Source organism: Panicum hallii, chromosome 2 (assembly GCF_002211085.1).
Source record: "Panicum hallii strain FIL2 chromosome 2, PHallii_v3.1, whole genome shotgun sequence".
NCBI classification, from domain to species: domain Eukaryota; kingdom Viridiplantae; phylum Streptophyta; class Magnoliopsida; order Poales; family Poaceae; genus Panicum; species Panicum hallii.
The window spans coordinates 48,268,410-48,295,371 of record NC_038043.1 but is presented as its reverse complement, the minus strand read 5'-3'; the positions used below and the strand labels follow the sequence as shown (position 1 = coordinate 48,295,371).

General features: G+C 45.0%; 5 protein-coding genes across 5 annotated transcripts; 2 read left to right on the top strand and 3 right to left on the bottom strand.

The window, feature by feature from the left end:
- Nucleotides 1–297: 297 nt before the first annotated feature.
- Nucleotides 298–4,132, bottom strand: LOC112882433 (protein XAP5 CIRCADIAN TIMEKEEPER). The gene is made up of 12 exons (XM_025947502.1): nucleotides 3,796–4,132; nucleotides 3,220–3,285; nucleotides 3,068–3,132; nucleotides 2,848–2,960; nucleotides 2,080–2,155; nucleotides 1,901–1,977; nucleotides 1,729–1,790; nucleotides 1,496–1,627; nucleotides 1,344–1,397; nucleotides 893–958; nucleotides 736–810; nucleotides 298–610 (listed from the first exon to the last, which is right to left on the bottom strand). Exons 1-12 carry the CDS (start codon nucleotides 3,958–3,960, stop codon nucleotides 560–562), a joined length of 1,002 nt encoding a protein of 333 aa, XP_025803287.1. The 5' UTR covers nucleotides 3,961–4,132; the 3' UTR covers nucleotides 298–559.
- A 5,598-nt stretch (nucleotides 4,133–9,730) lies between these two features.
- Nucleotides 9,731–13,804, bottom strand: LOC112882154 (E3 ubiquitin ligase BIG BROTHER-related-like). The gene is made up of 7 exons (XM_025947141.1): nucleotides 13,441–13,804; nucleotides 12,977–13,355; nucleotides 12,842–12,891; nucleotides 11,772–11,813; nucleotides 11,549–11,670; nucleotides 11,354–11,462; nucleotides 9,731–10,124 (listed from the first exon to the last, which is right to left on the bottom strand). The coding sequence occupies exons 1-7, from the start codon at nucleotides 13,672–13,674 to the stop codon at nucleotides 10,041–10,043; spliced, it is 1,020 nt and encodes a 339-aa protein (XP_025802926.1). The 5' UTR covers nucleotides 13,675–13,804; the 3' UTR covers nucleotides 9,731–10,040.
- Nucleotides 13,805–15,106: 1,302 nt separating this feature from the next.
- LOC112879608 (rRNA-processing protein UTP23 homolog) lies at nucleotides 15,107–17,588 on the top strand. The gene is made up of 5 exons (XM_025943948.1): nucleotides 15,107–15,534; nucleotides 16,166–16,286; nucleotides 16,422–16,697; nucleotides 16,848–16,913; nucleotides 17,157–17,588. The coding sequence occupies exons 1-5, from the start codon at nucleotides 15,257–15,259 to the stop codon at nucleotides 17,247–17,249; spliced, it is 834 nt and encodes a 277-aa protein (XP_025799733.1). The 5' UTR covers nucleotides 15,107–15,256; the 3' UTR covers nucleotides 17,250–17,588.
- A 1,253-nt stretch (nucleotides 17,589–18,841) lies between these two features.
- LOC112881702 (triosephosphate isomerase, chloroplastic) lies at nucleotides 18,842–22,667 on the top strand. Its single transcript, XM_025946521.1, has 9 exons — nucleotides 18,842–19,136; nucleotides 19,225–19,251; nucleotides 19,971–20,040; nucleotides 20,701–20,824; nucleotides 21,036–21,120; nucleotides 21,209–21,341; nucleotides 21,456–21,629; nucleotides 21,917–21,999; nucleotides 22,337–22,667. Exons 1-9 carry the CDS (start codon nucleotides 18,978–18,980, stop codon nucleotides 22,391–22,393), a joined length of 912 nt encoding a protein of 303 aa, XP_025802306.1. The 5' UTR covers nucleotides 18,842–18,977; the 3' UTR covers nucleotides 22,394–22,667.
- A 796-nt stretch (nucleotides 22,668–23,463) lies between these two features.
- On the bottom strand, nucleotides 23,464–26,891 carry LOC112883044 (transcription initiation factor IIB). Its single transcript, XM_025948262.1, has 7 exons — nucleotides 26,397–26,891; nucleotides 25,623–25,647; nucleotides 25,036–25,165; nucleotides 24,815–24,945; nucleotides 24,627–24,715; nucleotides 23,947–24,023; nucleotides 23,464–23,874 (listed from the first exon to the last, which is right to left on the bottom strand). The coding sequence occupies exons 1-7, from the start codon at nucleotides 26,747–26,749 to the stop codon at nucleotides 23,741–23,743; spliced, it is 939 nt and encodes a 312-aa protein (XP_025804047.1). The 5' UTR covers nucleotides 26,750–26,891; the 3' UTR covers nucleotides 23,464–23,740.
- Nucleotides 26,892–26,962: the final 71 nt, after the last annotated feature.

Here is a 26,962-nt window from a genome sequence, read left to right as displayed (position 1 = left end):
CAAGAATTCAGGATGACTTTGTACTTTTGCCGCCGTTAGTTTGATAGGCTAGCATAAACAAAGATGAAGCTCACATTATGCCACCAAGGAAGTCTAATATATTTGTCCTAAAGCATGAACCTATTCTGCAAATCAATGATGGACAACGATAAGCTGGAGTCGCTGATGCCGCCGGGCAGACACACGACAACCATCGCATATATGAGATGAATTTGTAACAGTGCATTTTATGTTCTTAAAAATTCAAAAAATTAAATGGGAAGCATGGTCGATAAAAAGGTACAGGTTTCACATGACTAGTAACAAGAATGCGAAATTTCTGCATTCACTGAATGTTATAACATTGAGTACAATCAAACAATGAAAATATTTGCAAACAAAAGTACAAATGTGGTAGTAATTCAAGGCATCAAAAGAAGTAAATCCCACAATCATACAACACTAATAACCTTTCCTATTCCACTCATGACACATCGATGTGTCATTCTCATACAATGTGCTAGTAATTCCAGGCATCCCAAGTACAAATAACTTAGCTCTGTATGTGACATTCTACACTCTAGTCCCCATGGATTGTGTAGCGCTCCCACTTTTTAGTTGGGTCATAGATCTGAAATATAATTTGAATCATCAGCAAACAAATGAAACTATTGTGAAATCAAAAGTGAATTCTGGTGAATAGAATAACATAATTTTAAGAAGCATGGAAGATATAAGATAGTAAAATTGTCGAACCTCCCATCTTGAGGCTGGAAATATATGCTTGTTTTTCTCATACCAATGCCTCTCTACAACCTTCCCCGCATGAGACTGCAGTCATCAAACATGGTTTTAGAATGCAACATATGAGAAAATGGGAACTGTAGATAAGACATTGCGAAACATCCATCACCTCATCCTTTTCTTTGGTTGCATCGGCAATGGTACGAACATCCTCATGAACATCGAAATGGAAAAGCTGCCAATAGAAATCAGTCAGTAAATGTTTAAACTCTTAGGCCATAAAGAGCTAGTCCATCTGGAAAACAGAACAATCAGTAAGCAACCAAATTATTCCATTCTACATTAAATTACAAAATATTTTGGTTTCAGCTCCAATATTCTTAAAATGACAAATTAATGAGGATAAGAAAAAAAGAAGAAACTGCTAATCTTCCTTGATGAAATAAAAACAGTGATCAATTTTAAGAAGGTACAGACTACACAAGTTGAAACACCGACGCAGAAAGAAACCACCAATGTTACATAAATATTTTTGTTCCGAAAATCTAGAAAAAAGCTTTAGAACAAACATTGATTTGAGCAGAAAAAATATCCACGTGCACAAAAAGAACAAGAATTACCGGTCCACTCTTGCCCCTTGCTTTGTTAATAATTAATTCATAGAAGCTGTGTTGCTGTCAAACAAAAAGAGGGAAACATGGAATAAGAGAAGGGTTCAATGAAACTAAACAAAACTATGTAACTTAAGAGAGAGGAAACTAGGTTTGCATACATGAGGAATGATAAGATCTTCCTTCACATAAAGCAGGTTCTCAACTGACGTTGTCCGTACTTCACGGAACTCAGGGGCAAGCTGCTGTTGAACAGCCCTTAGGAATTCTCCAATAGTGTCACCTTTACGAACCTGGCATTGTAGTAGGCTATGTTTTAATTGTACAGTCCAAATTCCAAAGACCGCAAGCCCAGACAAACAAGAAGCAAGTTCAGTTATGGTTAAAAATTAACCTGGATAACTCTTCTGTGCCCAGTCCCATCCCAGTAACTGTAGGTAATTGAGAGAGGTTCATCTGAAATGTGACATAAAATGGTTAATTGTATAGGAAGACAGAAAAATATCCAAAATGCAAGTTATAGTACATTGATTAAGATGAATAGTGCTATCAGAATGTGGTAATACTTTTGATCAATTCCTGCTCACACAACCACTGCTTCTTCAGTCGTTCGCGTTCTGCTTGTTCCTCTGCCTCCCTCTCTCTGAAGGATCATTCTTAGCAAATAGCTTGCAGGTCAAATAAAGCTTGGAAATGAAGAATCAATCAAAACTCCCAAGTGCTAGTCGTAAACTAACAGAAATACCTGTCTGGTAAAAAACTTGTCTCGACAGTTGGATCCTTTCCAAATTTGATAGGGCCATTTTTCTTTTGAGTTTCGTCTGTGCAGAACAGCAAGAATTATGTTCATATTAGCTACGAAGTAATTATATAATTCTTGGGTAATTTCAGGTAATAGTTTACAAGTCAAGACAGAAGACACAGAGACATGTCGCCAGGGTCAATAAAAGAGAACAAAGCTGTTCTAGATTAAGCCATGCACAAGACCCATTTAATTCGATTTGGTGTTTCTCTACAGGTCAGCTATACACAAAATATAGTAGTGTCAATCAAACTTCATCTCCTCACCAGTTCAACAACTGAAGCAAAGTTAAAAGCAAACGGCTCCCACAGATGTAAGCTTTCAAACTCAAGACTGTTATAGAAAGAAACAGTTCTCATTGGCCTAAAGCATCAAGACAATTCTTCACAAAAAAGCTTGTAGAATTTGAAAGCTACAGCGTAATAGGCAATTATTGGAAGACGGAAACAAGTACACAACCAAATTATATACACGTGTACATTTAATATTAATCATCAAATGATCTGGACTATGCCAGCAAACAAAATATGAAATGATAAGCAATAATCACCACACACAAAAAGGGAAATAGTGAAACAAAGCAAAAACCTTATTCAATGCAATAGACAGCAGATGGTAAAAAGGTGAAAAGATCTGATCGACAAATGTCCATAAATGAGGTATGGAAACAATAGAATAGTAAAGACCATGGATGAATTAGAAGGAGCGTACGATTCTCAAAATCATCTTCATCACTTCCGTTCTCAATGTCGTCACAGAATGATAATCGTGGATCACCCTTCACTCTCCTCTTTTTCCTTTTCTGCATTTGTAGTTCTTCTTCTCTGAGACAGGAAACACATCATGACATCATTGTTTGGTTAAGGGAAGGAATACATCAATATTTCATATCTAACAGAGTAACAGACTAGGATGCAAAGTTCAAACTCACTCTTGTTGCAACTTCTGAAGTTTCTCTTTCTCTTCCTCCTCGATCTTGGTTCGAATGTTAACCCTCTGCTCGATCATATGGCCGATAAATTAGATGAAAAATCAAAAAATGGTGCTGGCAAAAACTGATGTATGTAGAAATTCCCTAATTACCTTTTCGACATACTGCTCTCTCGTGACGAGACCAACAGTTTCCTTCTTAAATGCAGTCTCAAGAATCTGAATGCAACAGCTATTAACGTGAGCTCGTGAAACAAAATTCAAAGGTATATACAAAATGCTGTGACATCCTGCTTCCGAAAATTTAAATACTTTTCAAACGACTCTATAACATATATATATATATATATATATATATATATATATATATATATAGAGGTCGTAGAACTGAAAAGACACAACTTGGCCTGTGACGTAGCAAACACAGAAAATACTATCTCTTCATCAGTCCCGCACAAAAGTCATGCGTGGAAAAGCTACTCGAAATCGGATCGTACAGGCGTAAATTAAAAAGAGCAAAATCACGCACATATCGAGTATAGCCACATAGACTGCTTTTGCTAAATCAAGTAAAGCTAACTAGGTGAAATTACAGGCGATTACAAGGTTCAAATCCTGAACAACGCTCGTGTATTATTCGGAAAATGACGTGGGCATACTAAAAATGATAGATAGGATTTGGTAGCGAGGCAGATGGGAGGGCAGGAAAGCCGCCGTGACAGAAATTACCTCGGAGGTGCTGGAGCCGAACTGGAGGAGGCCGGGCTGCCCGTCGGCGGACTTGTTCTTGAGCTCCTCGATCTTGCGGCGCTCCGCCTCGCGCTGCTTCTCCAGCCTCCGGATCTTCACCGCGTCCTGCGCCGTCCCCACGTACCCATCGCCGAACCCCGACATCCTCCTCACCTCCCGTGAGGGAGCGTTACGCCCTTCGACCTTCTCCTCCTAGATCAGCGGATGGTTGCGGGCCTCGGCCGGGCAGAGGGCGGAGGCGGCCGCCGGAGCGGGGAGAGAGGAAGGAACAGGGATTTGGCGTCGGGAGCGACTCGCGGCTGCGGCCCCGGCGAGCCGATGGAGTGCTTAGGTAGGTTGTGGGCCTAACCGACTTACACCTGACCCCTAATTGAGTTGGGCCAGGTCATATCGAGGCCCACGACAGCCCAACAGTCTGCTTAGCTCGTCCTCGAATTAGCAGACTCATTTCTTTTTTTTCCTCGTAAAAAAGCACTAATTTCATTCAGAAGGTTACATATATTCACAGATGTCTTTGACAGAGCATACACTGATCGACATTCCAACCAAAAAAAGAAAAACATCTACAGGTGTGCTCCATATCGATGTTTGTTTTCCCTTTCTACGATTATTGACATATGCTAAAAGTAGGTAGTTTGGACACTAGAGTCATACACCCATGACTACACCGCCCACAATGGGAGACGCACCCGGTCCACATACTGTTGTTGCCCGCGGGGGGGGGGGGGGGGGGGGGTGTTGGGGGGGCGGAGACACTTGAGCAAAATGCAAAGATATGCATTGCTTGTCCGGGTATAGAAGTAAAAGGGTACAGCGATTTAACTAATACCGAGAGCGATCTAGATTCTAGTAAAAGTAAAGGAAAGTTTAAGAGCATCTCTAAAAATCTAGCCAAATCTCACTCTCTATATTTCTATTTATCTAAGATTTTCTCTTTATATTTGGCTACGCTCCAATAGACTCGAATCTTACTCTTCGTATCCAACTCTCCTCTCTCTCCTCTCCTCTCTCCAACTCACTGATGCGTGGCCCCATAACGTCATCCACTCCCCTCCTCCTTCTGCTCCCATCCATAGCGGCAGCAGCATCCAGCCCACGACAGGCGAGCGAGGAGGAGGAGGAGGAGGAGGATGTGGCGGTGGCGGCCGCGCTGGAGGAACGCGGTGAGGTTGTCGGCGCGGGAGGTGTAGTAGAAGTAGGCCGGAACGCTGATGGATGCGGCCGTGTCGAGCGCGTCGACGCAGAAGAGGTCGAGTACGAGCGCGGCGACAGAGGGGAGGGAGCAGAGGAAGGCGTGAGGGTGGGTGCCGTAAGGCAGAGCGCATCGAGCATGTGGAGGAATGGTTTGGGTCTGGGTTAGGTAGTCCGGGGACAGAGGAGGTGAAGAAGAGCGCGCGGGAGCGAGAGGCGACGGCGGAGCACACGGGAGGAGAAGATACCGAGCTTCTCGGCTCAGGATCTTTGCCGAGCGAGATAGCGGGGATGGCTAGCGCGATAGCAAGGCAGATCTTTGCGGAGTCTGTTGGATACAGTTTTAGGAGTTTCTCTTTTTTAGCTAGTCAAGCTAAAATAGCTAAGCTCTTGAAGATGCTTTAACACTCGCTCAAGAGCCATGCAGGTACAAGTTCAGTTGAGCCAGGCTTCCTAACTTACTGATGAAGAAGACACGAGAACAGAAAATATTCAGAATCTTGTTGCCAATAGACAACATGCGACGGCAGGCATAGCCGAGGAATTCAGCTTCCTGACGACTTCAGATCGCTCCTGGCCTCCATCTTGGCTTCCACGAGCAGCTGCAAAAACACCAAACCAGCAATGCCATATTCAGTCTTCAGACACCTGATGTCAGTTGGCAATGTAGCTCGACGAGGCGACGGCCGACGAGCGATCAAACAACAAACTGATCGAGGAAAAAAAAAGTCTGAAACGATGCAGAGTGATCGGCACCTGCTAGTTTCCGGGACGAGCTCTGGCAATGGCCTGCTTTCGCTTGGCCATCCTCCTTCCTCGCCGCGCCCTGGCCTCGGCCGCCGCTTCTGGGTCGCGGCCGCAGCCACCGACGGCGAAGCCGACCGGCTCCTCCTCCTCCTCCTCCCAGGCGCGCACCATGCGAGGGGCAAACTTGATCTCTGCTCCGACCAGAGGACGAACCCGCCGCCCCAGGAGGAGGAAGAGGCAGCCCGCCGCCGCCTCCGAGGCTCACCACCGGGCCGCCACGCACCGCCTCTGGGCCCAGCAGATCATCAATAAGATCATCAACGAGCATGTCGTCGACGATGCCGGCCTCCATGAGGAGCTCCTCGAAGGTCTTGCCTGTCACCGGTGCATGCGCCTGGGCTGAGCCGCTAGCCGGAGGTGCCTCTGGGACACCCGGGCGCTGCTCTTGAGGCGCCCAGCTCGGCTCTCCACCATGTTGCTGCTGCGCCGGAGCCGCCCAGCTCATCGTCTGTCCATCGGGTTGCTGCACTGGAGGCGCCCAGCTCGTGGGCCCAACAGGTTGCTGCACTGGCGGCACCCAGCTCGTCGGCCAAACAGGGTGCGGCATGGGAGGCGCCCAGCCCGTGGCGCCATAGCTGTTCGCCCCAACCGCTGGAGACGCACTACCGCTGCCGTTCGGCGCCATGTCCACCGTCGGCCACTGGTGGAAATGCGCGTCCTGCGGCGGCGGCAAAGGCACGCCCCAAACGGCGCCGTCCCCCGGCCCGACGGGCCGGAGAGCTGGGAAGCGAGGAGCTGGAGGAGCCTGCTGCGGCGGCGGCGGCGGCCAGCCGTGAGTGTAGTTGTTGGGCTGGAAAGGCTGGGACGCCAAGATGTTTATGTTTATGGCCGCCACGCGCGCCGCTAGCTCCTCGCCGTGTGGCAGCGGCTGCACCGCCGCGCCTCCGAAGTGTTGGAACGGGCTACCGTTCAGCACCCCAGCCTCCGGCATGGTCCAGCGGCGGTGGGGGTGGCTCTCGGGCTGGAAGGTCTGTGGCACGGCCGGCGGCACCAGCTCGTTGGCACCAGGATGGCCGGACCACGGAAACCTCGCGTCACTGAAAGGCTCGGACCCGTTGGCTTGGAAAGGGGCCTGAATTGCCTGAGCGCCGATGGTGGCCGGAGTCGGAAAAGACGCCGTGAAGTGGCCCAACGGGTTGCTTGGATGAGCCAGGTTTCCTCCAAAATCTCCTTGATGCACCATGTCTCCGGGTTTGAGAGCTGCTTTGTTCAGAGACTGCCAAGAAGACATGTTAAGGGTCACCGGAAGGAGGAGAATTTCTCCCTAAGATTTTCTTCTGCGTGCTGCCTAATGTTGTAGAATTTTATGGTACAGTTATCACAAAACTGATAACTAGGTAACTGTACCGGCTGAGTTTCGTGGGCTCTCTCATCCCATGAATTTCCCTCCTCCTCTCTCCTCGCTATCTCAGCAAAATTGATAATGTGGTATAAAATTTAATACTATGAAACTCGCCATAAAACCCACATTGAGACTGGTCTAACGGAGCTGCAACTTTTCCATCAACAACGACATTGAACATTATACGAGTATGTCGAACACGGGATACTTCGGCTCATTGAACTCATGATGATGCTATGTTTAAGAACTCCCAGCAAGAATTGCAACAAAACAAACACTTAACATTTTATCAAAGAATTCATGTTGACCCTCAATAAAAATCATGTTGGACCCATAAATCAAAGATTTGGTAGAAAATAATGTTGAGCATCTTTTTCTTCCTCAAACACGGAAGAGTCTATCGAGTGACTTTGACCTCTTTGCTTATGGATAAGGTGTGTTAATTCTTAATACAATAATTCTAGAGCTCTTTGCGGCATTTCAAAGTAGCAAACATGAAAAACGTTGAAGCAGTGGAAAAAAGCTATTTTTCGCGGTTTTTCAAATGATGAAGAGTTACCACTATTTTTATGCATACAACGCTAGACTTTACCGTGTTATTATTGTACAACTAATTCTGAACAAAAAAAAGTAGTAGCCTAGAGGGGATGCTGGTTTTCACGTAATTCATGGAAACTTTGGTGACCTCGTCACTACCATTTGACTCAAGACTTCTGCAAATTTTTAATATATGACTATTTCTAGCACAAAAATCGTACAACAATCTTTTTGGAAAATAAAGTTTTGCTTGCCGAAAGAGAATGCAAACAATCTTACCAAATTGTATTTTGATATATATGAAACACCTTGATCGTTCATGATAGGGGAAAACTTCAAAAAGCCAAAAGAATATCGCGTGCCCTCCCCCCTCGCATCATGTCAAGAAGTAGAAAGGCGAGGAGACTTGAACCTAGGTTGTTTGGATTGACAGTGTTGTGCCCGCAAATCTTTTTTAATAGATATTTTTTGTTGCCACTATAATTGTAAGGTTTCAGAAATTAAAATATCTCATGGAAACTTGAATAAGGAAGAGCGCGGTTGTGAGAACATACCCGGTTGTACAGACCAATCTTGCTTGCCCAAATTGATCGCCTTTCACTCGCGTTTTGTGCAAATCAAGTTGAAGAGAAGGGGGAAATGGGCAAGTGGAGATGCTCTCATTCTGCTTTTATAGGCTCTGCTCGCCCGCCTCTATGTTGCTCGGGTTGTTGCTATTTAATTCACTTTGTTCACATGCCAGTAATTGATCTGTAACTGAGCGCGAGAGTGAGGCTTTCGATCATAAGATAGCAATGGTCATGCCAATCTAACGGCAGGGATAACACGTCCACAGTCCACACAAGAGGACAACTCTCATTTTTTTTCTGTTACCGACTGATATTACCATCCAAAGACTGGAGAGCCACCCCAACAAGAGGTAAGCGTCAGATCTCCACAACAATTAAAGTGTGCTCAAGGCTGACATCATTAGTGCTTACATACAGAAATCTCTACAAAATATACTTAGCATAACTCTGTGGCATATCCTAAACATCTATCTCTAGCATTCAATTTTCATCTTAAATATCTATACCTAACAAGAACATTAATTTAATATTATCTATGCAATCTTAGTGCATTAGTTTGAGTTTATCTAAGCATATCTCGATGCATTAGTTGGATAGTTCAGTGTAGGATTTATTGGGAGTAGGCAATATCACTACTACAAAAACGGTTTCTACATGCACCTTAATTTTTTTAGCACAAATCATTGGATGGTCACCACTGCAAAAGCCAGGGGGCGGCAGTTTGAGGACCTCAAATTGTTTCACAAGAACGGCGACTTCTATAACCTCAAAAGCGAATCGACGGCAGAAAATCAATACTGATCTAGGCTTACCTAGGTGAAGCATGTGTAATGATGAATATATGTGAAAAAAATAAAATATTATTATCTTGTAATGTTCATCGAAACTGAAATATGTAATATTCATATGTAGGCAACCGATGTTATTACTTATGTAATAATGTGATGAAAATATGTAAAACATATGTATATATCCATGTTCTTTGAAAGTTATCTTTATAATATTCAATCATGTTATGTAATGTGGTAGGAAATAAGTATTTTGAATTTGACAGAAAATAATTATTTTGTAAATGGGCCAAAAATATTCGAAATTTCAAAAGATTTGCAGAGGAGGCTCTCTTAATCTTAGTTGCCTATGGAATAAGTTTCTAGATGCACTTAAGATGGCTATTGGGGCGCTACCTTTAGAAATCCATTCCCACTTGGGCAGGTAAAAGTACCACCTGTACAAACCCGTTCAACCTGCCTATATAAAGCCTTTTTATAGTGCGTATTTCCATCCACCAAAGTGACCCTCCGATTTCTAAAAGCACTCAACACTGTTCTGTTCCCTACATTACAAATTCATTCAAAATGCCAACTTGTTCGTGACCACTGAAAATGTCAACTTGTTCGCGATCTAAGCAAAAAATGTCATCAGCATTTAACAAGCAAATATACACGATGATCACGGGATCAGTAAAAAGAATGACTAAATAATATATTAATATAATCGGTGCATTTTATGGATCATACAACAGCCATAAGGCGTCCCAAGGGAACATAAAGCATTGCGGCAAGGCAGAGAAAGTTCAGTGAGCCGAGCCAGGAGAAAACTTAAGAGTGAAACGAGGATTAAATATTTCCTGATCTCCTTGCATGTTTTTTTTTGTTTGAAACACAATATCCTTTCATGTTTTAATGTGCTTTTTCTGCTTTTGCTTCAACAATACAGATGCTACACTGATGCCGCTAGTTATTCCCATCAAGTGCCCAAAATGGCCATATGCGAGTGGGTCACGCCTCCTTGTTGCTCGAGGCTGAAACTTCTGCCTCCTTGTTGCCTGAGGTTGAAACTTCTGCGCTGCACATAGGGCATACCTGCAATAATCAGAGATATTTTGTCAAAATTTGGGCCAAGATATACTGTCATGGTTAGAAGTGTCCACATCACATTTATTATAAAACATGTTAAAATTGCCACAGCCAAACAGTATGCATAATGGGAGTTTATTTTTACGGTAAGGACAACATGGCAGGATCTGCAGTTAGGAATGCTGACATGGCCCAACATAACAATCATGTATAAAGCTACAGCCACACTGCAACTTTGCAAGATAAGGATCGACATAGCATAATCTGCCAGTAGGATTGTAGGAATGCTGAAACAAACTAACAATATGTATACAGCTGTAGCCTACAGCTAGTCACTGTGCCAGACAGTGAGATATCTGTCAAGCAGACCATTTGACAGGAAAACTAACTTGACCTCACTACAGTTGCAGCAACTACATCGGTTCTGCCAGCTTCCATGGATAAATAAAACTTATAAATCTGTTGAAGGCACTAAGTTTTCTTGATCGATAGAGTATGACAACTCAATACTGACCAAATATTAGCTCGTGAATAAATAAACAAAAACACTAATAGAAAGATGTAAATGTTGACAGACTGGAGTGATTGAAGGAACAAAAGGTCCCTGGACCATTCTAATATTTGAAAAGAGTACGGATATTTATAACTTCCAAATCTACCCAAGATTAATGAATGTGGTTGACCATATAAAACTACAGAAGTATTTTATCTAAACAACATGCAAAACCTATACGTTATATCCCCAACGGTCCATTAATGCATTCAGCTTATCAGCTTCGAAGGTTTCGAATTTGCTGAACCTTTCAAATGTTACAGCGGTGCTCTATCAAGCAAATAACTGAATATTGTTCTTCCAAACTTATAAATGGCTGCCCTGTTACTGTGTTCCTCAATACCATTGACATTCTATATTTTATCTGCGACCATTTTTTTAAAATTTCCAACGGCAAACAATGGTGCAAGGGTACATCTAAAAACAGCTACACAATTAGAAGAAAAAAAACAACATCGGTACATAAACCATGAGCCTGCCTAATGGCCAAGAGAATTATCTTGAAGCTTTTGGTAAAAAGAAAGAATGACTAGAACTAATTATCAAACATAGTAATACTGTGCAACCTAATTGTGATGTAAACATTCCTCCTTCAGGTGCATGTGCGTGACATTCAAGGATGTGAGTACAAGTAAACTTTCTAGCCATTCAAATATGTGGAGCTTAAGAAGGTCCATCATACCTTATTTATTTGCAGCCATTGGTTTATGCATTCAGGGTGGTATGAGTGCTTGCAGGGAAGTGCAATCAAAGATTCACCCTCCTCAAATTCCACACGGCAAATTACACATCTATCAACAATAATTATGCATCAGGACTTCACATACAGAACAAAGGTTATTACAAAGCTATAAAACTTTCAATTATTTGAACATACTGCTCTGCGTTGCCATCCTGAACATTCTGTGTCTTGTACTTCACTGAAGGTAAAGAGGCAAGTGTATCAGCAGAGAGACCTCTGCTTTCTGTACCAACTACTTCGCCCAATGCGATTAGCTCCTGAAATCAATATGAGAACCATTACATGCCATATTGATGTTTAAAGCTTCAAATGAAGGGCTTGGGGAATTAAGGGTAAGACAACAAGAAATGCAACATGCCTCATAAGAGTATTCATCTGGATCAACCTCCTGCCATGCCTCCTGGGTTTATAAAAGCATATAGAAGTGTAAATTGTCAATCATTCATCATAGTTAATCAATTATAAAATGTATGAAAGAAAATAAGATCGATATGTGAACAAAGACATAAATCTCCTGTATGGGAATTGTAAGACTAGTTGGGAAATATGCCCCAATTCCTAGAGGACCCGAGATGTGAGGACAATAGTAAAGCCTGACCAGTTATCATAAAATTATATATACTACGTTGCTTCCTGATCGTATTGCTAGAAGGACAGATAATTCAGTCTAGGTAAGGAGAAACCAATATTAACTCTTTAACATCCAAACTAGATAAGGTTTCTTGTTTAGGTCCTGAACTCCAAAGCCAGCTGTAAGAAATTTATCCTTATCATTTAAAGATGACAAAAAGAAAAAGTTGCAATCTAACTGAATAGCAATGAATCCTTGCTAACTTTTGCTAGAACATGCAGATAGCACTTCCAATGGCTGAGATAAAAGACTTGCATGTCTCCATGACCACTTCCAGAAAGGTCTCAGTCTAGCGTGGCTTTATTTACCATCAACATTTAAGCCACCATTCACATAGCAACAACATTTAATTTTCAGTTAGAAATACATAACTAGAGTATGAGTGAGTAATTGAATATTCCCTCCAGTGAAAAAGAAAAGGCAGACCCCTAGAATATATGCAATCAAAGTGCATCAATTTTCAAAGAGAAAGAGTAGATGTGTTTCAGGTAGGAAAGAATGACAACAATTTAACAAAGCGAAGTATCATGGTATCAATAAAAAACAAAGTCAGAATTATTATAACCGCGCCAATAAAGTATGGCGCCAATCATGTCCACTTTTACGGAATAACTTTAGCCATCTTTGCATTAATCAACGAAGAAGCAATCACTATCACTAGTTTATATGCACAGAAATCAGCAAATAGAGGAGACAGTAATAACATTTTGTTTCTCAAGACCATTAATTGCAACTTCAAGTGACTCTCCCTTCCAACAAAGGTAAAGTTTATCAACTATTAAGAAATGAATCACAACCTGTGGATCATTTACATGATCCTCCTCATGCTCCACATCCACTGCTCGCCCTGCAAGGGAAAGCCAAAATTACAAACCAGCAACCAACTAAAATGTGAACTGAGCTGCGGGGAAAAAAGAACCGTTTGTACTTACAATCGCTGAGACCAGCGAGAGCCATAAGCCGCGCAGCGACCTCACGCTCCTCAGCATCCTGCAGCGCTCGCGCGTAAGCCTCATCATCCTCAAAGTCCGCGGGATCTACCTCCGGCTCCCCTTCCTCATCCTCCTCGAACTCCTCCTCGTAGTCGCTCCCCTCGGCACCCTCGGAACCCTCGGCGCCCTCGACATCGCCCTCGCCATCAGCATCGCCCGCGGGGTGCTCGTGGTGGTGGACGCGGAGGTGGTGCTCCAGCTCCTCCTCGTAGTCGTCCTCGCCCTCCTCGTCGTACTCGTAGCTCCCGGCCTCGGAGCTCCCGTAGTCGCTGCCCTCGCCGCCGCCACCGTTCATCCGTAGCAACATGTACGCCCGCTCCTGCACCGATCCGAAGGACGGGTTAATCGGGGGTCAAGGAACCCTAGGAATCGCCCCGAGGCCGCGAGATCTCGTCGCCGCTTACCTGCTCCTGCAGGACGCGGGCGAGGGCGAGGTCGGCCTCCTCCTGGCTGAGGGCCGTGAAAGGCCGCCTCGACGCGTCGGCCGCTGCCGCGGCCGCGGCCGCGGTGGCACCATCGTCCCCGACCCCGGCGGCCGCCGCGGCAGGTGGGGGCGGATTCGAACCAGGGTTGGGCTCGGCGCTGGGCTTATCGCCGCCGCCCCCGCCCCCGCCGCCGCTCCCCTTCGAATCTTCCATGGCGGCGAGCGAGGTTAGAAGACGGGGCGCGACGAGGAAAAGGATTAGCGACTCGAGTTTAAGCCCAGCCGGGGAGGCGACGGGGAAATAATCAAATAACGATGTCGCGTTTGCGTAAACCGATGACAGGTTAGCCGCGTGCTTCCGGGTTAAACCGGGGCTCTGGTTCAGCTATTGACACAGGGCATCGGAACGGACCCCGAGTTGTTCGCGTGTTAGTCTGTGGCACGTCGGGGCCCGTTTTGTCCGGGGGCCACCTCGCAGTTAGACGTGGGTATTTCTTTCGGTGCGGAGCGTGTTGCTGGCGGTGAGGAAACGGCGAGAGGTGCCGCGCCGTACAACATCGAACGGGTGGGGGTTCACCTGCTCGGCCTGAAAGCTCACCGACCTGTGGGGCATGTGTGCTTGGACCCACGTGCGCCGTCGATGTAGCTGACTATTGCTTTCGGAGTTTCTCGTTGGGGAAAGAATCTCGGACATTCCTGCTGCTCGTGCCAACTTCAGCTTGGGGATTCGTGCCGAGTTCGGCAACGTGTACTTTTCATGCTTCTGTGATTTGTAACGCAAACAGTTCAAAATTTGATTAGTGTTGCATCACGGGTCCATGACTTCAATCCGTTGCTGCCTGTCCGGTAAATGGTAATCGATTGTGGTCTTATCAGCCCGGAATCTTAGGGGTAGCAAAGCCACGCAAAAACTGGAATGTCCTTGGCTCTTGGGTTCACAAATGTCCTTTTTATATTTTCCTTTCCTTTGACAGTCAACACAAGTTCACCCGTTTTTATTGAAAGCGCACATACGATTCTTCGACTGCTCAGGACACCACCAGCTTACCATACAATACAACACTTCACCAGTAGTAACTTCTTACTCCTTCCATTTTCTAAACATATAGGATGTGCTCGCGGTAGCTGCTGCAGCTGGCGGCCGGCTGCTGTAGTGTAATGAGCACGCCCATAATGTTTAGAATAAGCTAAGACTCTATCAGTTTCATGTTGTAGGTTATTTTTAGTAGATATATAGTTTTGCGATGTATCTATACGTAGCGTGTATCTAGGTGTATAGTTAAAATTATATACATGGATTTGTTAAAATGATCTACAATTTAGAACGGAGTGAGTTGTTAAAATAAACTGATCCGTCAACATACCGAATGTTATTGCTAAAATAAACTGATCCCCTCTGCTGATTATATGCTAAGCACCATCATACTTCAGAAAACCAAATATGTCATTTCTGGCTAAAACAGACGAAACCTAAAAACATACCCCCCGCTTCATTTCTGGCTGACCTTTTTAGTCAAGCCCATCATATATGTCAGCCCATCACAAAAACGTGGCTGCAATTCGAGCCGAAAATGAAACTCGATGTGGGATCTAATGCCACTTATTCCCATGAGGCCCACTTTAGCCCAGTACGCAGAGGAGGCGCGAGATTGAAGCAAAGCCTGCCCTAACTCGCCGCTCTCCTGCCCCGTCGTTCACCACCGCCTCCACCGACCTGTTCCTGACGCCGCCCGCCGTTCCCCTCCCTTCTTCTCCGCTGCCGGCTGCCGCCACCTGCTCCCAACTGAGCGGCCAGGATGCGGGTTAAGAAGCGTTCGAAGAACCGCAAAGCGGTCAAGTTCTATTCCACCTGCTTCGGCTTCCGCGAGCCCTACAAGGTCCTCATCGACGGCACCTTCGTCCACCACCTCATCACCCAGCGCCTCCTCCCGGCCGATGAGGCACTCCGCGACCTCCTCTCGGCCTCCAGGACGCCAGCCCTCTTCACCTCCAAGTGCATCGTCGCAGAGCTCAGGCGACTCGGCAAGTCACATGCTGAATCCTTCGACTCCGCTCAGCTTCTCGCCACAACCAAGTGGGTTCCTATTCTTTCCACAGTATTGCCACCTTCGCAGATAGTACTATTCTTTCTTTCTTTTCTTATCAGTAACTTCCAATTGGTGCTCCGGCTTGAGTTAATCCCGTTGCACGTTGCTGCCTGGCTTGTAGTTCACCGCTTCATTGTAACTACATCGCTCTGAGACTCTGGTTATTTGATTTTGTCAAAGACAAAAAGAAAAAAAAACTAGAGCATCGTTCAGTTCACAAATGTCCTTGCATGAACATAATATCAACTTCATACTTCAGAAAACCAAATTACATTCTTCCTGCATGCTATGTGGAGCCTGAGTAGCCAATTTGTCTCAGTATCAGTTTTTGTTGTCTGGAACCTAACCTGCAATTGAAATTTAGATCACTTCAGAATGCATTTGGTAGCCTTTGTTTGGCTCAGGACCTTTTCAATAGTTTTAGGTGTCACGTAATTTAGTGGCATAACAACTACAATTGAGTAGCTGGTGCCTTTAGTTTTGTGCCATTCCTGGATATGATCTTTCGTTCCCAACTTGAGTATTGCATATGGGATCAGATGAGCATTCATTTTATCATATGAGCCTAATTATGATGCAATGACTTTCTGTTTCTCTGGATTTCTCGTGTGTTACCAGGTGTGAGCATGACAAGGTTGTCAGTGCAGTGAATTGTGTCCTATCACTGATAGGTGATAAAAATCCTGAGCATTTCTTTGTTGCCACCCAAGACGCTGATCTCCGGGAAAAGCTAAGAGAGGTATTTACAATCCTCATCTGCTTTGTGTATCTCTACTTCTTTTTTTCTTTTAGAAAATGAAATCAAGTGAACCCTACCTACGATCTTGTCTGAGTTGCATCAATTTGCTCATGTACTTTGTTTGCTTCCATGTAGATTCCTGGGGTTCCTGTAATATACGGACTGAAGAACTCCTTATTTATAGAGCAACCCTCTGTTCAGCAACGCAAGTTTGCTCAATTGGACGAGGAGAAGCGTCTCAATATGGATATATCTGAGTATAAGAAGTTAATGAAGGCTGCTTCAGAAGGAAAGACAACAGCTAGTGAAAATGGAAGTGACGGAGAACAACACGAGAGGCCTATCAGTTCTCTTGTAAAAAATGCACTTGGTGTTGCAGATAAAAGCAAGTTTAAAAGAAACAGAGCAAAGGTTTTATTTACAGTCATTGCCTTTTTGGTATCTTTTGTTGGATGGTTGACTATATCCAGTGTTTATTATCTAAGTAGGCATCAGCAGTGGCTGAGTTCGCTACTCTTGATCTATTTCTTGTACCAAATGTTAACAAGTATCCTTTTCCAGGGTCCAAACCCACTCTCCTGCAAGAAAAAGAAACCAAAGCCCCAGCCCTCAGCTATTCAAAATCAGGTCTGTTTTTGTTGTGTAGCATTATGTTTACCCCCTTGCCTCAGTAGTTTGGTTCTACACCGGAAGCATGTCCATCATAAACATTTGTATCATATTGTAAAATCAAGTTTGGTTCAGGGGCAGCAACTAAACACGTATAAATTATCTTGGTTTCAGTTGTTTCAGGATACCGTGACTACATAATAGATGATGCCTTAACTTCTTAATCACGACTCACAAGCACTGATGACATCTGTTCTGCAGGGGGCTACGGTTGATGGTGAGGCAAAGAGAAAGAGGGTTCGTAAGCGGAAGAGAAGCCAGAAAGATAACAAACAAGCAGAGACGACGAGCTAAATGGGCTTGCATACTAAGTTTCATTTCTCTTGCTGCGTCTCCATCTTGACCCCTGAGGCCTGAACCAGAACTTAAGTCAATTAGGGGAGACTTCATTTGGGGGGTGGGGGGACTTTGAAGACGTATCTCCCACAAGATTCAGGATGTTATGCAATGCCATGCCAAACTCCTATGCTGACGATGTTCCTTGCAATGTAGTACTTGATTGTTTGCAGTAATCATAATCTCTAGAGGCTGTAGCTGGAAATTTTTTGCAGCAATATACTACATATGCCAAACTGCCAACAGTTTTCCAAGCGCCTGTTTGCCTGGCTATGCAATCCCATTCGTTAACCGTAATACTATGTGCTTGTGGAGAGAGGTCCTTTTAAGTAACTGCGGCCAATTTTAATCCTGCCGGAACTGTTCGAAGCTGTTACCATTGGTCTCTCGTCAGTCTAAGAATGTGATAATGAGGCACGCATCAGCACACCGTATAGGTAGATTAGGCCGAGCAACATTAGAACTGCTACGTAGCTGCTAGCTAGCTCCAAGTGAAAGCTCTAGTAGTAGAACTCGAAGCAAGTCCATGGCTAGCTCACTGCTCACGCCCAAAAGTTGGCCTCGTTTCTGGTCAGGGCTGCAATAAACTTATGGCCTGTTTGTTTGAGCTTAAATAAGCTGTAGATTATACAAACCAACTTAAATAATCTGTAAAGGAAACAAACAGGCAGCTTATTTGCTCAAATTATATAATCTAGAGTCAAAAACACCATAATCTCATAAGCTAGTCAAGTGGAGCTTATTTCAACTTATTTCTACCAAAAGACCCACTACCCATGGTAAAGAGGAGCAAATTACCCGCAATTGCCATTGGATCCCACCAGCCCACTCCCTCCTCCCCTCCCCACGCGCCCCTCTCCCTGGCTAGCTCCCCACGCGCCCCTCTCTCTGGCTCGCTCCCTCCTCCCCTCCCCACGCGTGGTGGTGATTTAAAACTGCTAATATTGTGAAAATAGTAAGCAAATGAATAAGTCTAGTACCTAAGGGCATTGTTGTCTTTACACGTCTAGGAAAATAAGCTGGGCCCAAATAAGCTACGCAAACAAACAGCAAGACTCAGCTTATTTAATCCAGAAAAAATAAGCTAGATTATATAAGCTACCAAATAAGCTGGATAGTATAATCTATAAGCCCAAACAAACAGGCCCTTGGCATCGCACATCTGCATTCTTGGACTCCTGGGCGACGAGGACGACGCTCACTCGGAAAAATCTGAAAGCAAGCGCCAAAAAAACAGATACAGACACATTTCACGGCGTCCGTATCTCCGGGAATGCCTGTCCACCTAGCACGTGTACATCGACGCACTGGATCCAGCAGAACCGGCGCGCTGGCCTGTCGCCCTCCAGCTGGGCCGGCCCAGCGGCGCCCTGGTGTCTCCGCTCGGCTCGAAACGTCGTGGCCTTGGGTGCCCTATCCCGTGGGCCGATAAGGCGCGGGGGCGGCCATACAAAAAGCCGTGGCCGCAGACCCTTGCACGGGTCGCTGTCCCTCGCCTACCCCGCCCGCCCCCGGACGCTCTCCCTGTCCTGCGCTGCCGCTGCGCCCCCTCCGCCTCCCCCTCTGTCCGGTGGCTGCGGCTGCGCGCATCATCCGACCTCGCGAACCGGAACCCCCACCAGGACGGCTGCTAGACTCGAGCCTCGCCTCCCCCTCCTCCCACCAACCGCAGCAGCGAGACAGAGAATGGCTGCGGCGCCGTGGTCCCTCGCGTGCTCCTCCCACCTCTCCCGCCCCGCGGACCTCCGCCGCACGGCGGCGGCCCCTGCCGCCCCGCAGCGGGTCCGCCTCGGCTGCTCCCGCCGCCGCGCGCAGCGCACCGTCGCCATGGCTGGATCCGGCAAGGTGCGCCGCCGCCTTTGTTTTTAACTAGTCGTGTTTAATTAATCTGCCCATGTGGCTCACGCTCTCGCTCGCTTCTTCTCCGTTGCAGTTCTTCGTGGGGGGCAACTGGAAGTGCGTAAGTGCCTGTCCTGCCTCTGCAGCTTCACGCGCCTTGGGGTGTCCGAACTGATGACGATGGAGATGCTCTTGTAACTGTGTGATCTTATGGCTGCTGCATTGGGCATTCCAACGGGACCGGGATGGGAGTTTGTCGTCATCCATGCATCGTCATGTACATGGCCGTTTCTAGAAATAGGATCTGTTGTCTGCTGACCACCTTAGCTGGGCCTACCAAATCCTTTTTTTGTTCGGTGTATAGGAAATGTTTCTAGCATGTCGCATCTTTCGGTTTCGGGAGAAAAAGAAAAAATAGTTGAGAACCCAGGGAATGTTATCACTTCTTGTTTGCTGAGAAAGAGAAGCCTTGGCGCTTTCTTATCTTGTTTGCTAAGCCTGGAGAGGCCTGGGGGGGGGGGGGGTGCGAGGGAGAGTAGAAAAATGGCGGACGTTGCATCAACTATTGAGTTGTGATTGCTTATTAGTGATAGGGTCTACAAGTTCCATTGCAATCAAGCTTGAAATTTGTAGGTTCCTACTTTTTGGGGGCCGTCTTTAGATTAGCTAACCTGACTCAGTTGTCTTGAAGAAGCATCTTGTTTTGTATATGAAGCTTCTTCACTTTGGGAGCTTATCTTAGCAATACTAAGCTGTATCCCTAACTGTTTTTAGTAAAATATCTTATAATTTCTGGTGTTGATGTCTTTTTTTTACTCCCTTCTTTTTCCCTCACTTCAGAATGGAACAAAGGACTCCATTAGCAAGCTTGTCTCTGAATTGAATGCTGCTACACTCGAAACTGATGTAGGTAAGGTCATTTGTCTCGTCTTCACATATCTCAGTCTTCCTCTTTATATGATGTTCACATTCGATTGGTATTCTAATGTTGTCCAATTGCAGATAGGTTTCCATTAATCATAGTATGGATACCTTACTGAATATTTGCAATGTTTATTTTGTTAGTTTCACTTATTTGCTTCCGTGATGTACAGTGCTAACAACAGCTAACAACAGAAGTGTAAATCCGTCGCTAATTCCAACATGTTTACATCTTCTCTAGAAAACTAGGGAAAAATGTAGTAGGGAAGTTATTTCCTTAATATTCCTGATAAGGTTTGCTAGTGACTTTCAGAATCCTCTTTTTCTGCAAGAAACTTAAGATGCAGCTACCTGGATCCTGTATGAGTGCCTTATGGCATGGAAACACTTCTGCCATGTCTGTAGGCTCTTCTGTTGAAACAAAACATCTATCTCAGGTTCTGCATGTTCTGTAGGAGCAATTTAATTGTATGATAGTTTAGATGAACTTTTACTTATGGGCTTCAAATTATCACCAGGACCTAGTATCTCCTGGTGGAAGACACGTGTAATAGAGATGATTATTTAGAATATACTGTGCCTAATTTACTGCTTGTTTTTTATTAATGCAGCAAGGATACTAATGTGTGGAGTTTTTGAAATACTGCAGATGTTGTGGTGGCACCTCCATTCATTTATATTGACCAGGTCAAGAATTCCCTAACTGGTCGTATTGAGGTTTCTGCTCAGAATGTATGGATTGGAAAAGGAGGAGCCTACACTGGAGAGATCAGGTTGGGTACTGGTTCAGCGATACCTGAAACTTGTCCCTTTTCTTTCCTATACATGGAGATTGCAGCTACGTGTACAGTAATTGTAATAAAAACAGCATTTTGTTGTATTTGTGTCATTGGATGGACCTTGTATGATGGTTAATGAATGGCTAGGATTTTTTTTATCTCTGCTTCGCTGATAGAATTTTACCTTTCCCTAAAAAAACTACAGTGCAGAACAATTGGTGGACATTGGCTGTCAGTGGGTTATTCTTGGGCACTCTGAGCGTAGAAATATTATTGGTGAAACTGATGAGGTAACTATTACATTCATCATATGCTAATTGATCAGTACTTGCAGAAATGTAGATTCAGAGCATAGTATAACAAGCTATTTGGATGCAGTTTATTGGGAAGAAGGCTGCATATGCATTGAGCCAAAATGTTAAGGTTATTGCCTGCATAGGAGAGCTGTTGGAAGAGAGGGAAGCAGGGAAAACTTTTGATGTATGTTTTAAGCAGATGAAGGCTTATGCAGGTGAAATTTCTTGGTTTTTACAAAAAAAAAAAATTAGGGCTTCTTGAGAAGGAACAGTAGACCATTGATTTAGTTTGAGGTGTTGATATATATGCAATATGTATCTGCTTTCAGATAGTATTTCAAACTGGGCCGATGTTGTAATTGCATACGAGCCTGTTTGGGCAATTGGAACTGGAAAAGTTGCTACACCTGAACAAGCCCAGGAAGTTCATGCTGCCATACGCGATTGGTTGAAGACCAATGTATCACCTGATGTTGCCTCTAGCATTCGAATAATTTATGGAGGTTAGTTTTTCATATCATATCACCATATATGAATCAATGTGCTCTTATTTCTTTTCTTCTAAACTAATGGTTGGAATATTGAACTTAGGATTCATGATTTACTAATTTAGTGTGAAAGGTTAACTTCATGATTTACTAATTTAGTGTGAAAGATTAACTTCATGAATTTGGTGTGAAAGATTAACTCTTAAAGCTGCAGTTTCTCTACAGATACTATTGTGTTTCATTTCAGTTCTAACATGACTTACTGACTCTGATATGATCGTCTTCCTCTGCTTCTGTTGCAGGTTCTGTAAATGCTGGCAATTGTGCGGAGCTTGCAAAGAAAGAAGACATTGATGGTTTTCTTGTTGGTGGTGCCTCTTTGAAGGTATGAGAAATTAACATCGGATCTTGAAACATATCCTCTTTTGTTCTGTAGCCTCTATTGGCAGTGGCTAATGCTTGCAGCTCCTAAATTCATCATTAATATTTTATTCTGTATTTCCAAATATCAATTGCGTTTAACAAGACTATCTACATTGATCTCCCTTCAGTTGTAGTTTAAAAGTCATCTGCCTGCAAATTTTTTGTGTTCACTCTCAGTGGTGTCAAATAGGATTGTATATTCATCTCTCCGCTCCACATGCAGCGTATTAGTTGTAAAACCTTTACTGCTACATAACCTCTGATCAGCGAAGTGTTTAACTATTTTTTGGTGTTTGCAGGGCCCTGACTTCGCCACCATTATCAACTCAGTGACTTCCAAGAAAGTTGCAGCCTGATGCACTCGGTTAGAAATAAGTGATCGCAAGAGAGGCAGCTCGGCTGCCGTACCGGCCTTATGGGAGGTGCTCCATGTGATGGTGTGCAGTCACCTCCTCCGTGTGGTTTTGCTGATTTGTAGCACGAAAACAAAAAAATAATAATGCAAGATCCCACCATCTTTTTTGTTGTCGACTTGTCGTAGACCTTGTGTACGTGACGTGAGTTCAGTTGTACGTGAGTGGTCAGTAAAACACGTGAAATAATATATACTCACTGGAATTGCTGGGGATATTGTGCTGTGTTCCTTTTGAGAAAATAGATTTGCCAGTCAAGGCGAGATGATAAGCGCCGTGATTGGAAGCCGCTTGTATGATGCAAAGCTTTACAGAACCTTCACGTGATCGTGCACGATAGCAACTTGATGAAAGAAGAGCTGCTGGGCAGTCCAAGTGATGCAAAGAGGCAAAGTCTATGGTCAGCTGCCAATGCTGTTCTCTTTCCTAACAGCGATTTGCCTGGACGAGTAACCTGTAACCCCGAACGGAAGTTGCCGTCTGCCTGCTTGCGAATCGCCTGGTTTCTTCCACAGTTATCCTCCAGGCTACGCCACAAGTCGGAAGTAGAGCATGTTGCGCGGCTCCGCTAGTAGATGGACAAGCCAGGCAACCGGCTGGCCATGTTAAACGGGCGGACGCCCACGCCATGGACGGCTTCGTTTCGGCAACCCCCAGCGACCCGGAATGCGACTCCTGTGACCATGAGGCTGCCAAGCCACCCAACCCAACAACTACCCAAGGGCCGTCGGGCGTCGGCCAGCGGCTAGCACAAGCCGCGAGTGCGTCCCCCACTAGTGCGTCAAACAAACCTCTGTCGGATGGGTTCCGGGGGCCCGCCGAGCAAGCCATGACCCACACGACATGGTAGCCGCCTGTTGAACCTTCCCCACTGGCCAGTGGCCGCTGCTTACAAGCGACAAACGCTACACGTATCGTAGCTTTCTTCCAAGGTTCACTCTGACGGAGTTTGTGCAAAATCTGATTGGAGATGGGTATATCATGCGGTTTCTTCAGAAAGATGCAGATGAGAGTTCACTAAACAAAACTAGAATTTGGTTTGTATCTACATTTGCACCCCCGGGCGCATACGGAAATGACAACTTGGCCGTCCAACAATTCCTGAGGAGGTAGGTAATGTACGAAACTTGCTATAACTGGAAAGAAATTCGATCTGATGAGGACAACTTTTGTTCTCATGCCCACATAAAGTTAACCGGGGACCAGTACAGTCACCAGGGACAACATCACTCACTCTTCTTTGACAAATCTAATTCCGACTTATGTAACAATGAAAACGAAAAAAGTTTCCTAAGGTGTGCAGAGATTCTTTAGGTCTTCCTCCTTGGCGTAGGTGTTAGGGATAAGCCTTGAAGCATAGGGATACAGATCCTTGTATGAATTTCTGATGGTGCCTTCTGCCACACCAGTAGCCAAGGAAATATCTGCAACAAAGTCAGTGTTATCACCCATATATCAGTGAGAGGGAGAAGAGAGCACGGGGCACCAATCCAAACCTTTAAGTGGCTTTTTGTCCTCTGAGAGTTGGGTTATCATATAAATTACTGCTGCTGCGATTGAGATAGGGCTCCTCCTGCACAAAAGGTTGAAAAGAAGTGTCAACATATCTTTTTCCATCAAGAAATGTGCGCTACAAACCTGACCGAGTAGGAATTATCATGTCTAGAAATCATAGCATGTATATCATACACGATACAAACAAATTAATGAAACATTAAGTTCCATCTTGGCTTGTGATAGACTTATGTGTTGCAGCCTGGAGCATAAACTAAATATGAATGCAATTATATGAGCACTTACTCTGATCATAGGGTCATTTGCCTAAAATTGATCATAGGGTCATTTGCCTAAAATTCATCTAAGCTTGAATCTAAGCATCAGTGATTTGAAAGCCACAACCAGACTGAAGCAACAATCTTGAAGATAAACAAGAAAATTTCATGCCACAGAAGGCCCTAACCGCAATGGGCTAGGTAGGGGGTGCAAATTGGTGGCCCTTAGGGGCACCTCTAACCCTCTTTAGTTTAAATATTTGTACTACTTCTTCAAAATAGGATCTCATTTTAGAAAAGTAGCACAAATATCTGAACTAAAGAGAGTTGGAGGTGCCCCTAACGGTCACCAATTTGCACCCCTAGGGCTAGGGCTAGCATGTGTAGAGCCAGAAATGACAAACCTTATATCAAGCTCCTCTGAGCGCTGAACTGCCTCCTGGGCTGCTTTAACAGCTTGATTGTTCATCCCAAGAGTTGAACAGAAACGCCTCTACAATTTGTCAGTTTTATAAGCTGCCAGCTTAAGAATTAAGAAAATTACCAACTCCGACAACAATGCAAAGCTAATATATACTTGGGCTCAACATACCAGAAAATCTCCAGCATGAATGGTTCCCATCTCCATAGATTGCCCCATCTCAACTTCCAGCTGTTTCACTATAAATTCTTTTGCTCGGCCAATTTCTTTCTTCGTGGCTCCATTAGCAACTGAACATATTTCTGCAATAATACAACACAAAACAAGAAAATGGCATTGAATGCATGCATGGTTATGAATCCAAATCTAGAATTTCTCAGAACACTATGTACCTTTCACAGTTCTAGGCCTATCTTCTTGTCTACAAGCAATATACAGACAAGCAGCTAATATGGCATCTTGATTTCTTCCCCTGATAGACTTGAGATCTTCAACCTTCTTGTAGATTTCATTGGCTCGGTCCTTAAAAAAAATAGAAAAAAAACAAATAATCGCTACATAGCAGAAATTTATCTGAATTATGCTATTGTATCGAACACTGGAAGCAGCAATGAGTTCAATCACAATGGGTATTCACCAAAATGTCACATGTATCTATATCTTCAAGAAGATAGGATACAGAACATGGATCCCTATCCATCCCTACTCTTAGCATATACGCTAGCTCAAATTTTGTAAAAATACCTACATGTAATCTGATGAATCACAAATATTCATACCAAGGGAGCATACAAAACAGAGGTCAGAATAGGTTTCAATATTTTACAATAGGCCAATTATTAATTGGACACGCCATTTCATCAGCACATCTATAAATAGTAAATCACAGCTAGCACTTGCAGGTATAACTGAGTTGCTATCTAAAAAATGTAGGCAGCTAGATTAATACTATAATGACAATAAACATCAGATTCCTTACCTTAATAGTAGCCACAAGACCCAACCTGCAGAAGACAGATCATTCATGTCAGCATATTGTAGAAATCCAGATGTTACAAAGGTAAAGGTCCACACAACTTCAGTAGTAAATAAAATTACTGATGCACATAACTTTGAGCACTGTACATTTATTCACCCGAATCAGAAACATGTTGCGAGTTTTTTTTCTGTATAAATGCCCCACTCTAGAATGATCCTTCACTAGGCCACATCACATGCCTCAGGTATAGGTACTACATGCTATCATGATCAACTTGTCGATGCTTTACCGTGCATAATATGATGATGCAGAGGTGCGAGCAGGCCATCTATTTTACTAGAACCTATCGTGTGCCAGATAAAAACCAAACTTTTGGCATTCCCTGTTGAAACTAATGGTATTAGATCGATTCCCAGGTTAAGGAAGTATGAAATTTCCGTAGATCCAAGGGAAAATCATCCAGCACCTGACCCAGGCACAATATAGCAACGCACTAGACGTCTATAGATCAATCAGACGTTCCAAATCTAGACCCAGCAGGCATAACCAACCCTGAAAACCGACATCACACTCCTCTTGACATCTAAATCCATCGCCTAAAACCCAAATCAGGCAGCGTCACACGCGCGCACGATCAATCCCACGGTATATCCTAGAAATCGGCGCAACCCACCGGCGCCACCGCATAATTTGATCGAATCGAGTCGAGCTGGGGGCGTAAGAAAGGGGAGGATTTTGGGGGGGGGGGGGGGGGGGGGGGGGGCGAGGAGAAACCTGTCGGCCATGTTGGCGATGGTGCGGAAGGCGAGGATGAGGGATCGGTCGGGGTTGGAGCCGCGGTTCTGCCACCTTCCGAGCGACGAGGAGAGGAACTCGCCCTGCGCGCCGTTGGGCTTGGCGATGACGGTGGAGAGGCCGCCGTCGGTGAGGAGCGGGTTGGTGGGCCCGCCGACACGGACGGGGTCGTTGTCGTTGGACTCGTTGGCGAAGGTGCGCCACTCGGAGGTCTCGTCGACGGAGTGCGCCTCGAGGACGAGGCCGCACTCGGTGCACACGGTGTCCCCCGCCGAGTGGTCGAACGCCACCTCCGTCTGCTTCTTGCAGTCCGGGCAGAAGGAGTCGCTCATCTCGCCCGACCCGCCGCCTCCCTCTCCTCCCGCGCTGCCGGTGCGGTGCTTCGGGAAGGGGCGGGGCGATTTGGGGGCGGGGAAGGGGACTTCCGCCCACGGAGGGAGGGGAGAGGAGGGGCAGGGAGGGGGGGCGTCGAGGCGAGAGAGAGGCGGACGGGGCAGAGGGGAGTTTGGGTTGGGCTTTTATGAGCTCGGCGAGAGTTTCGTGCT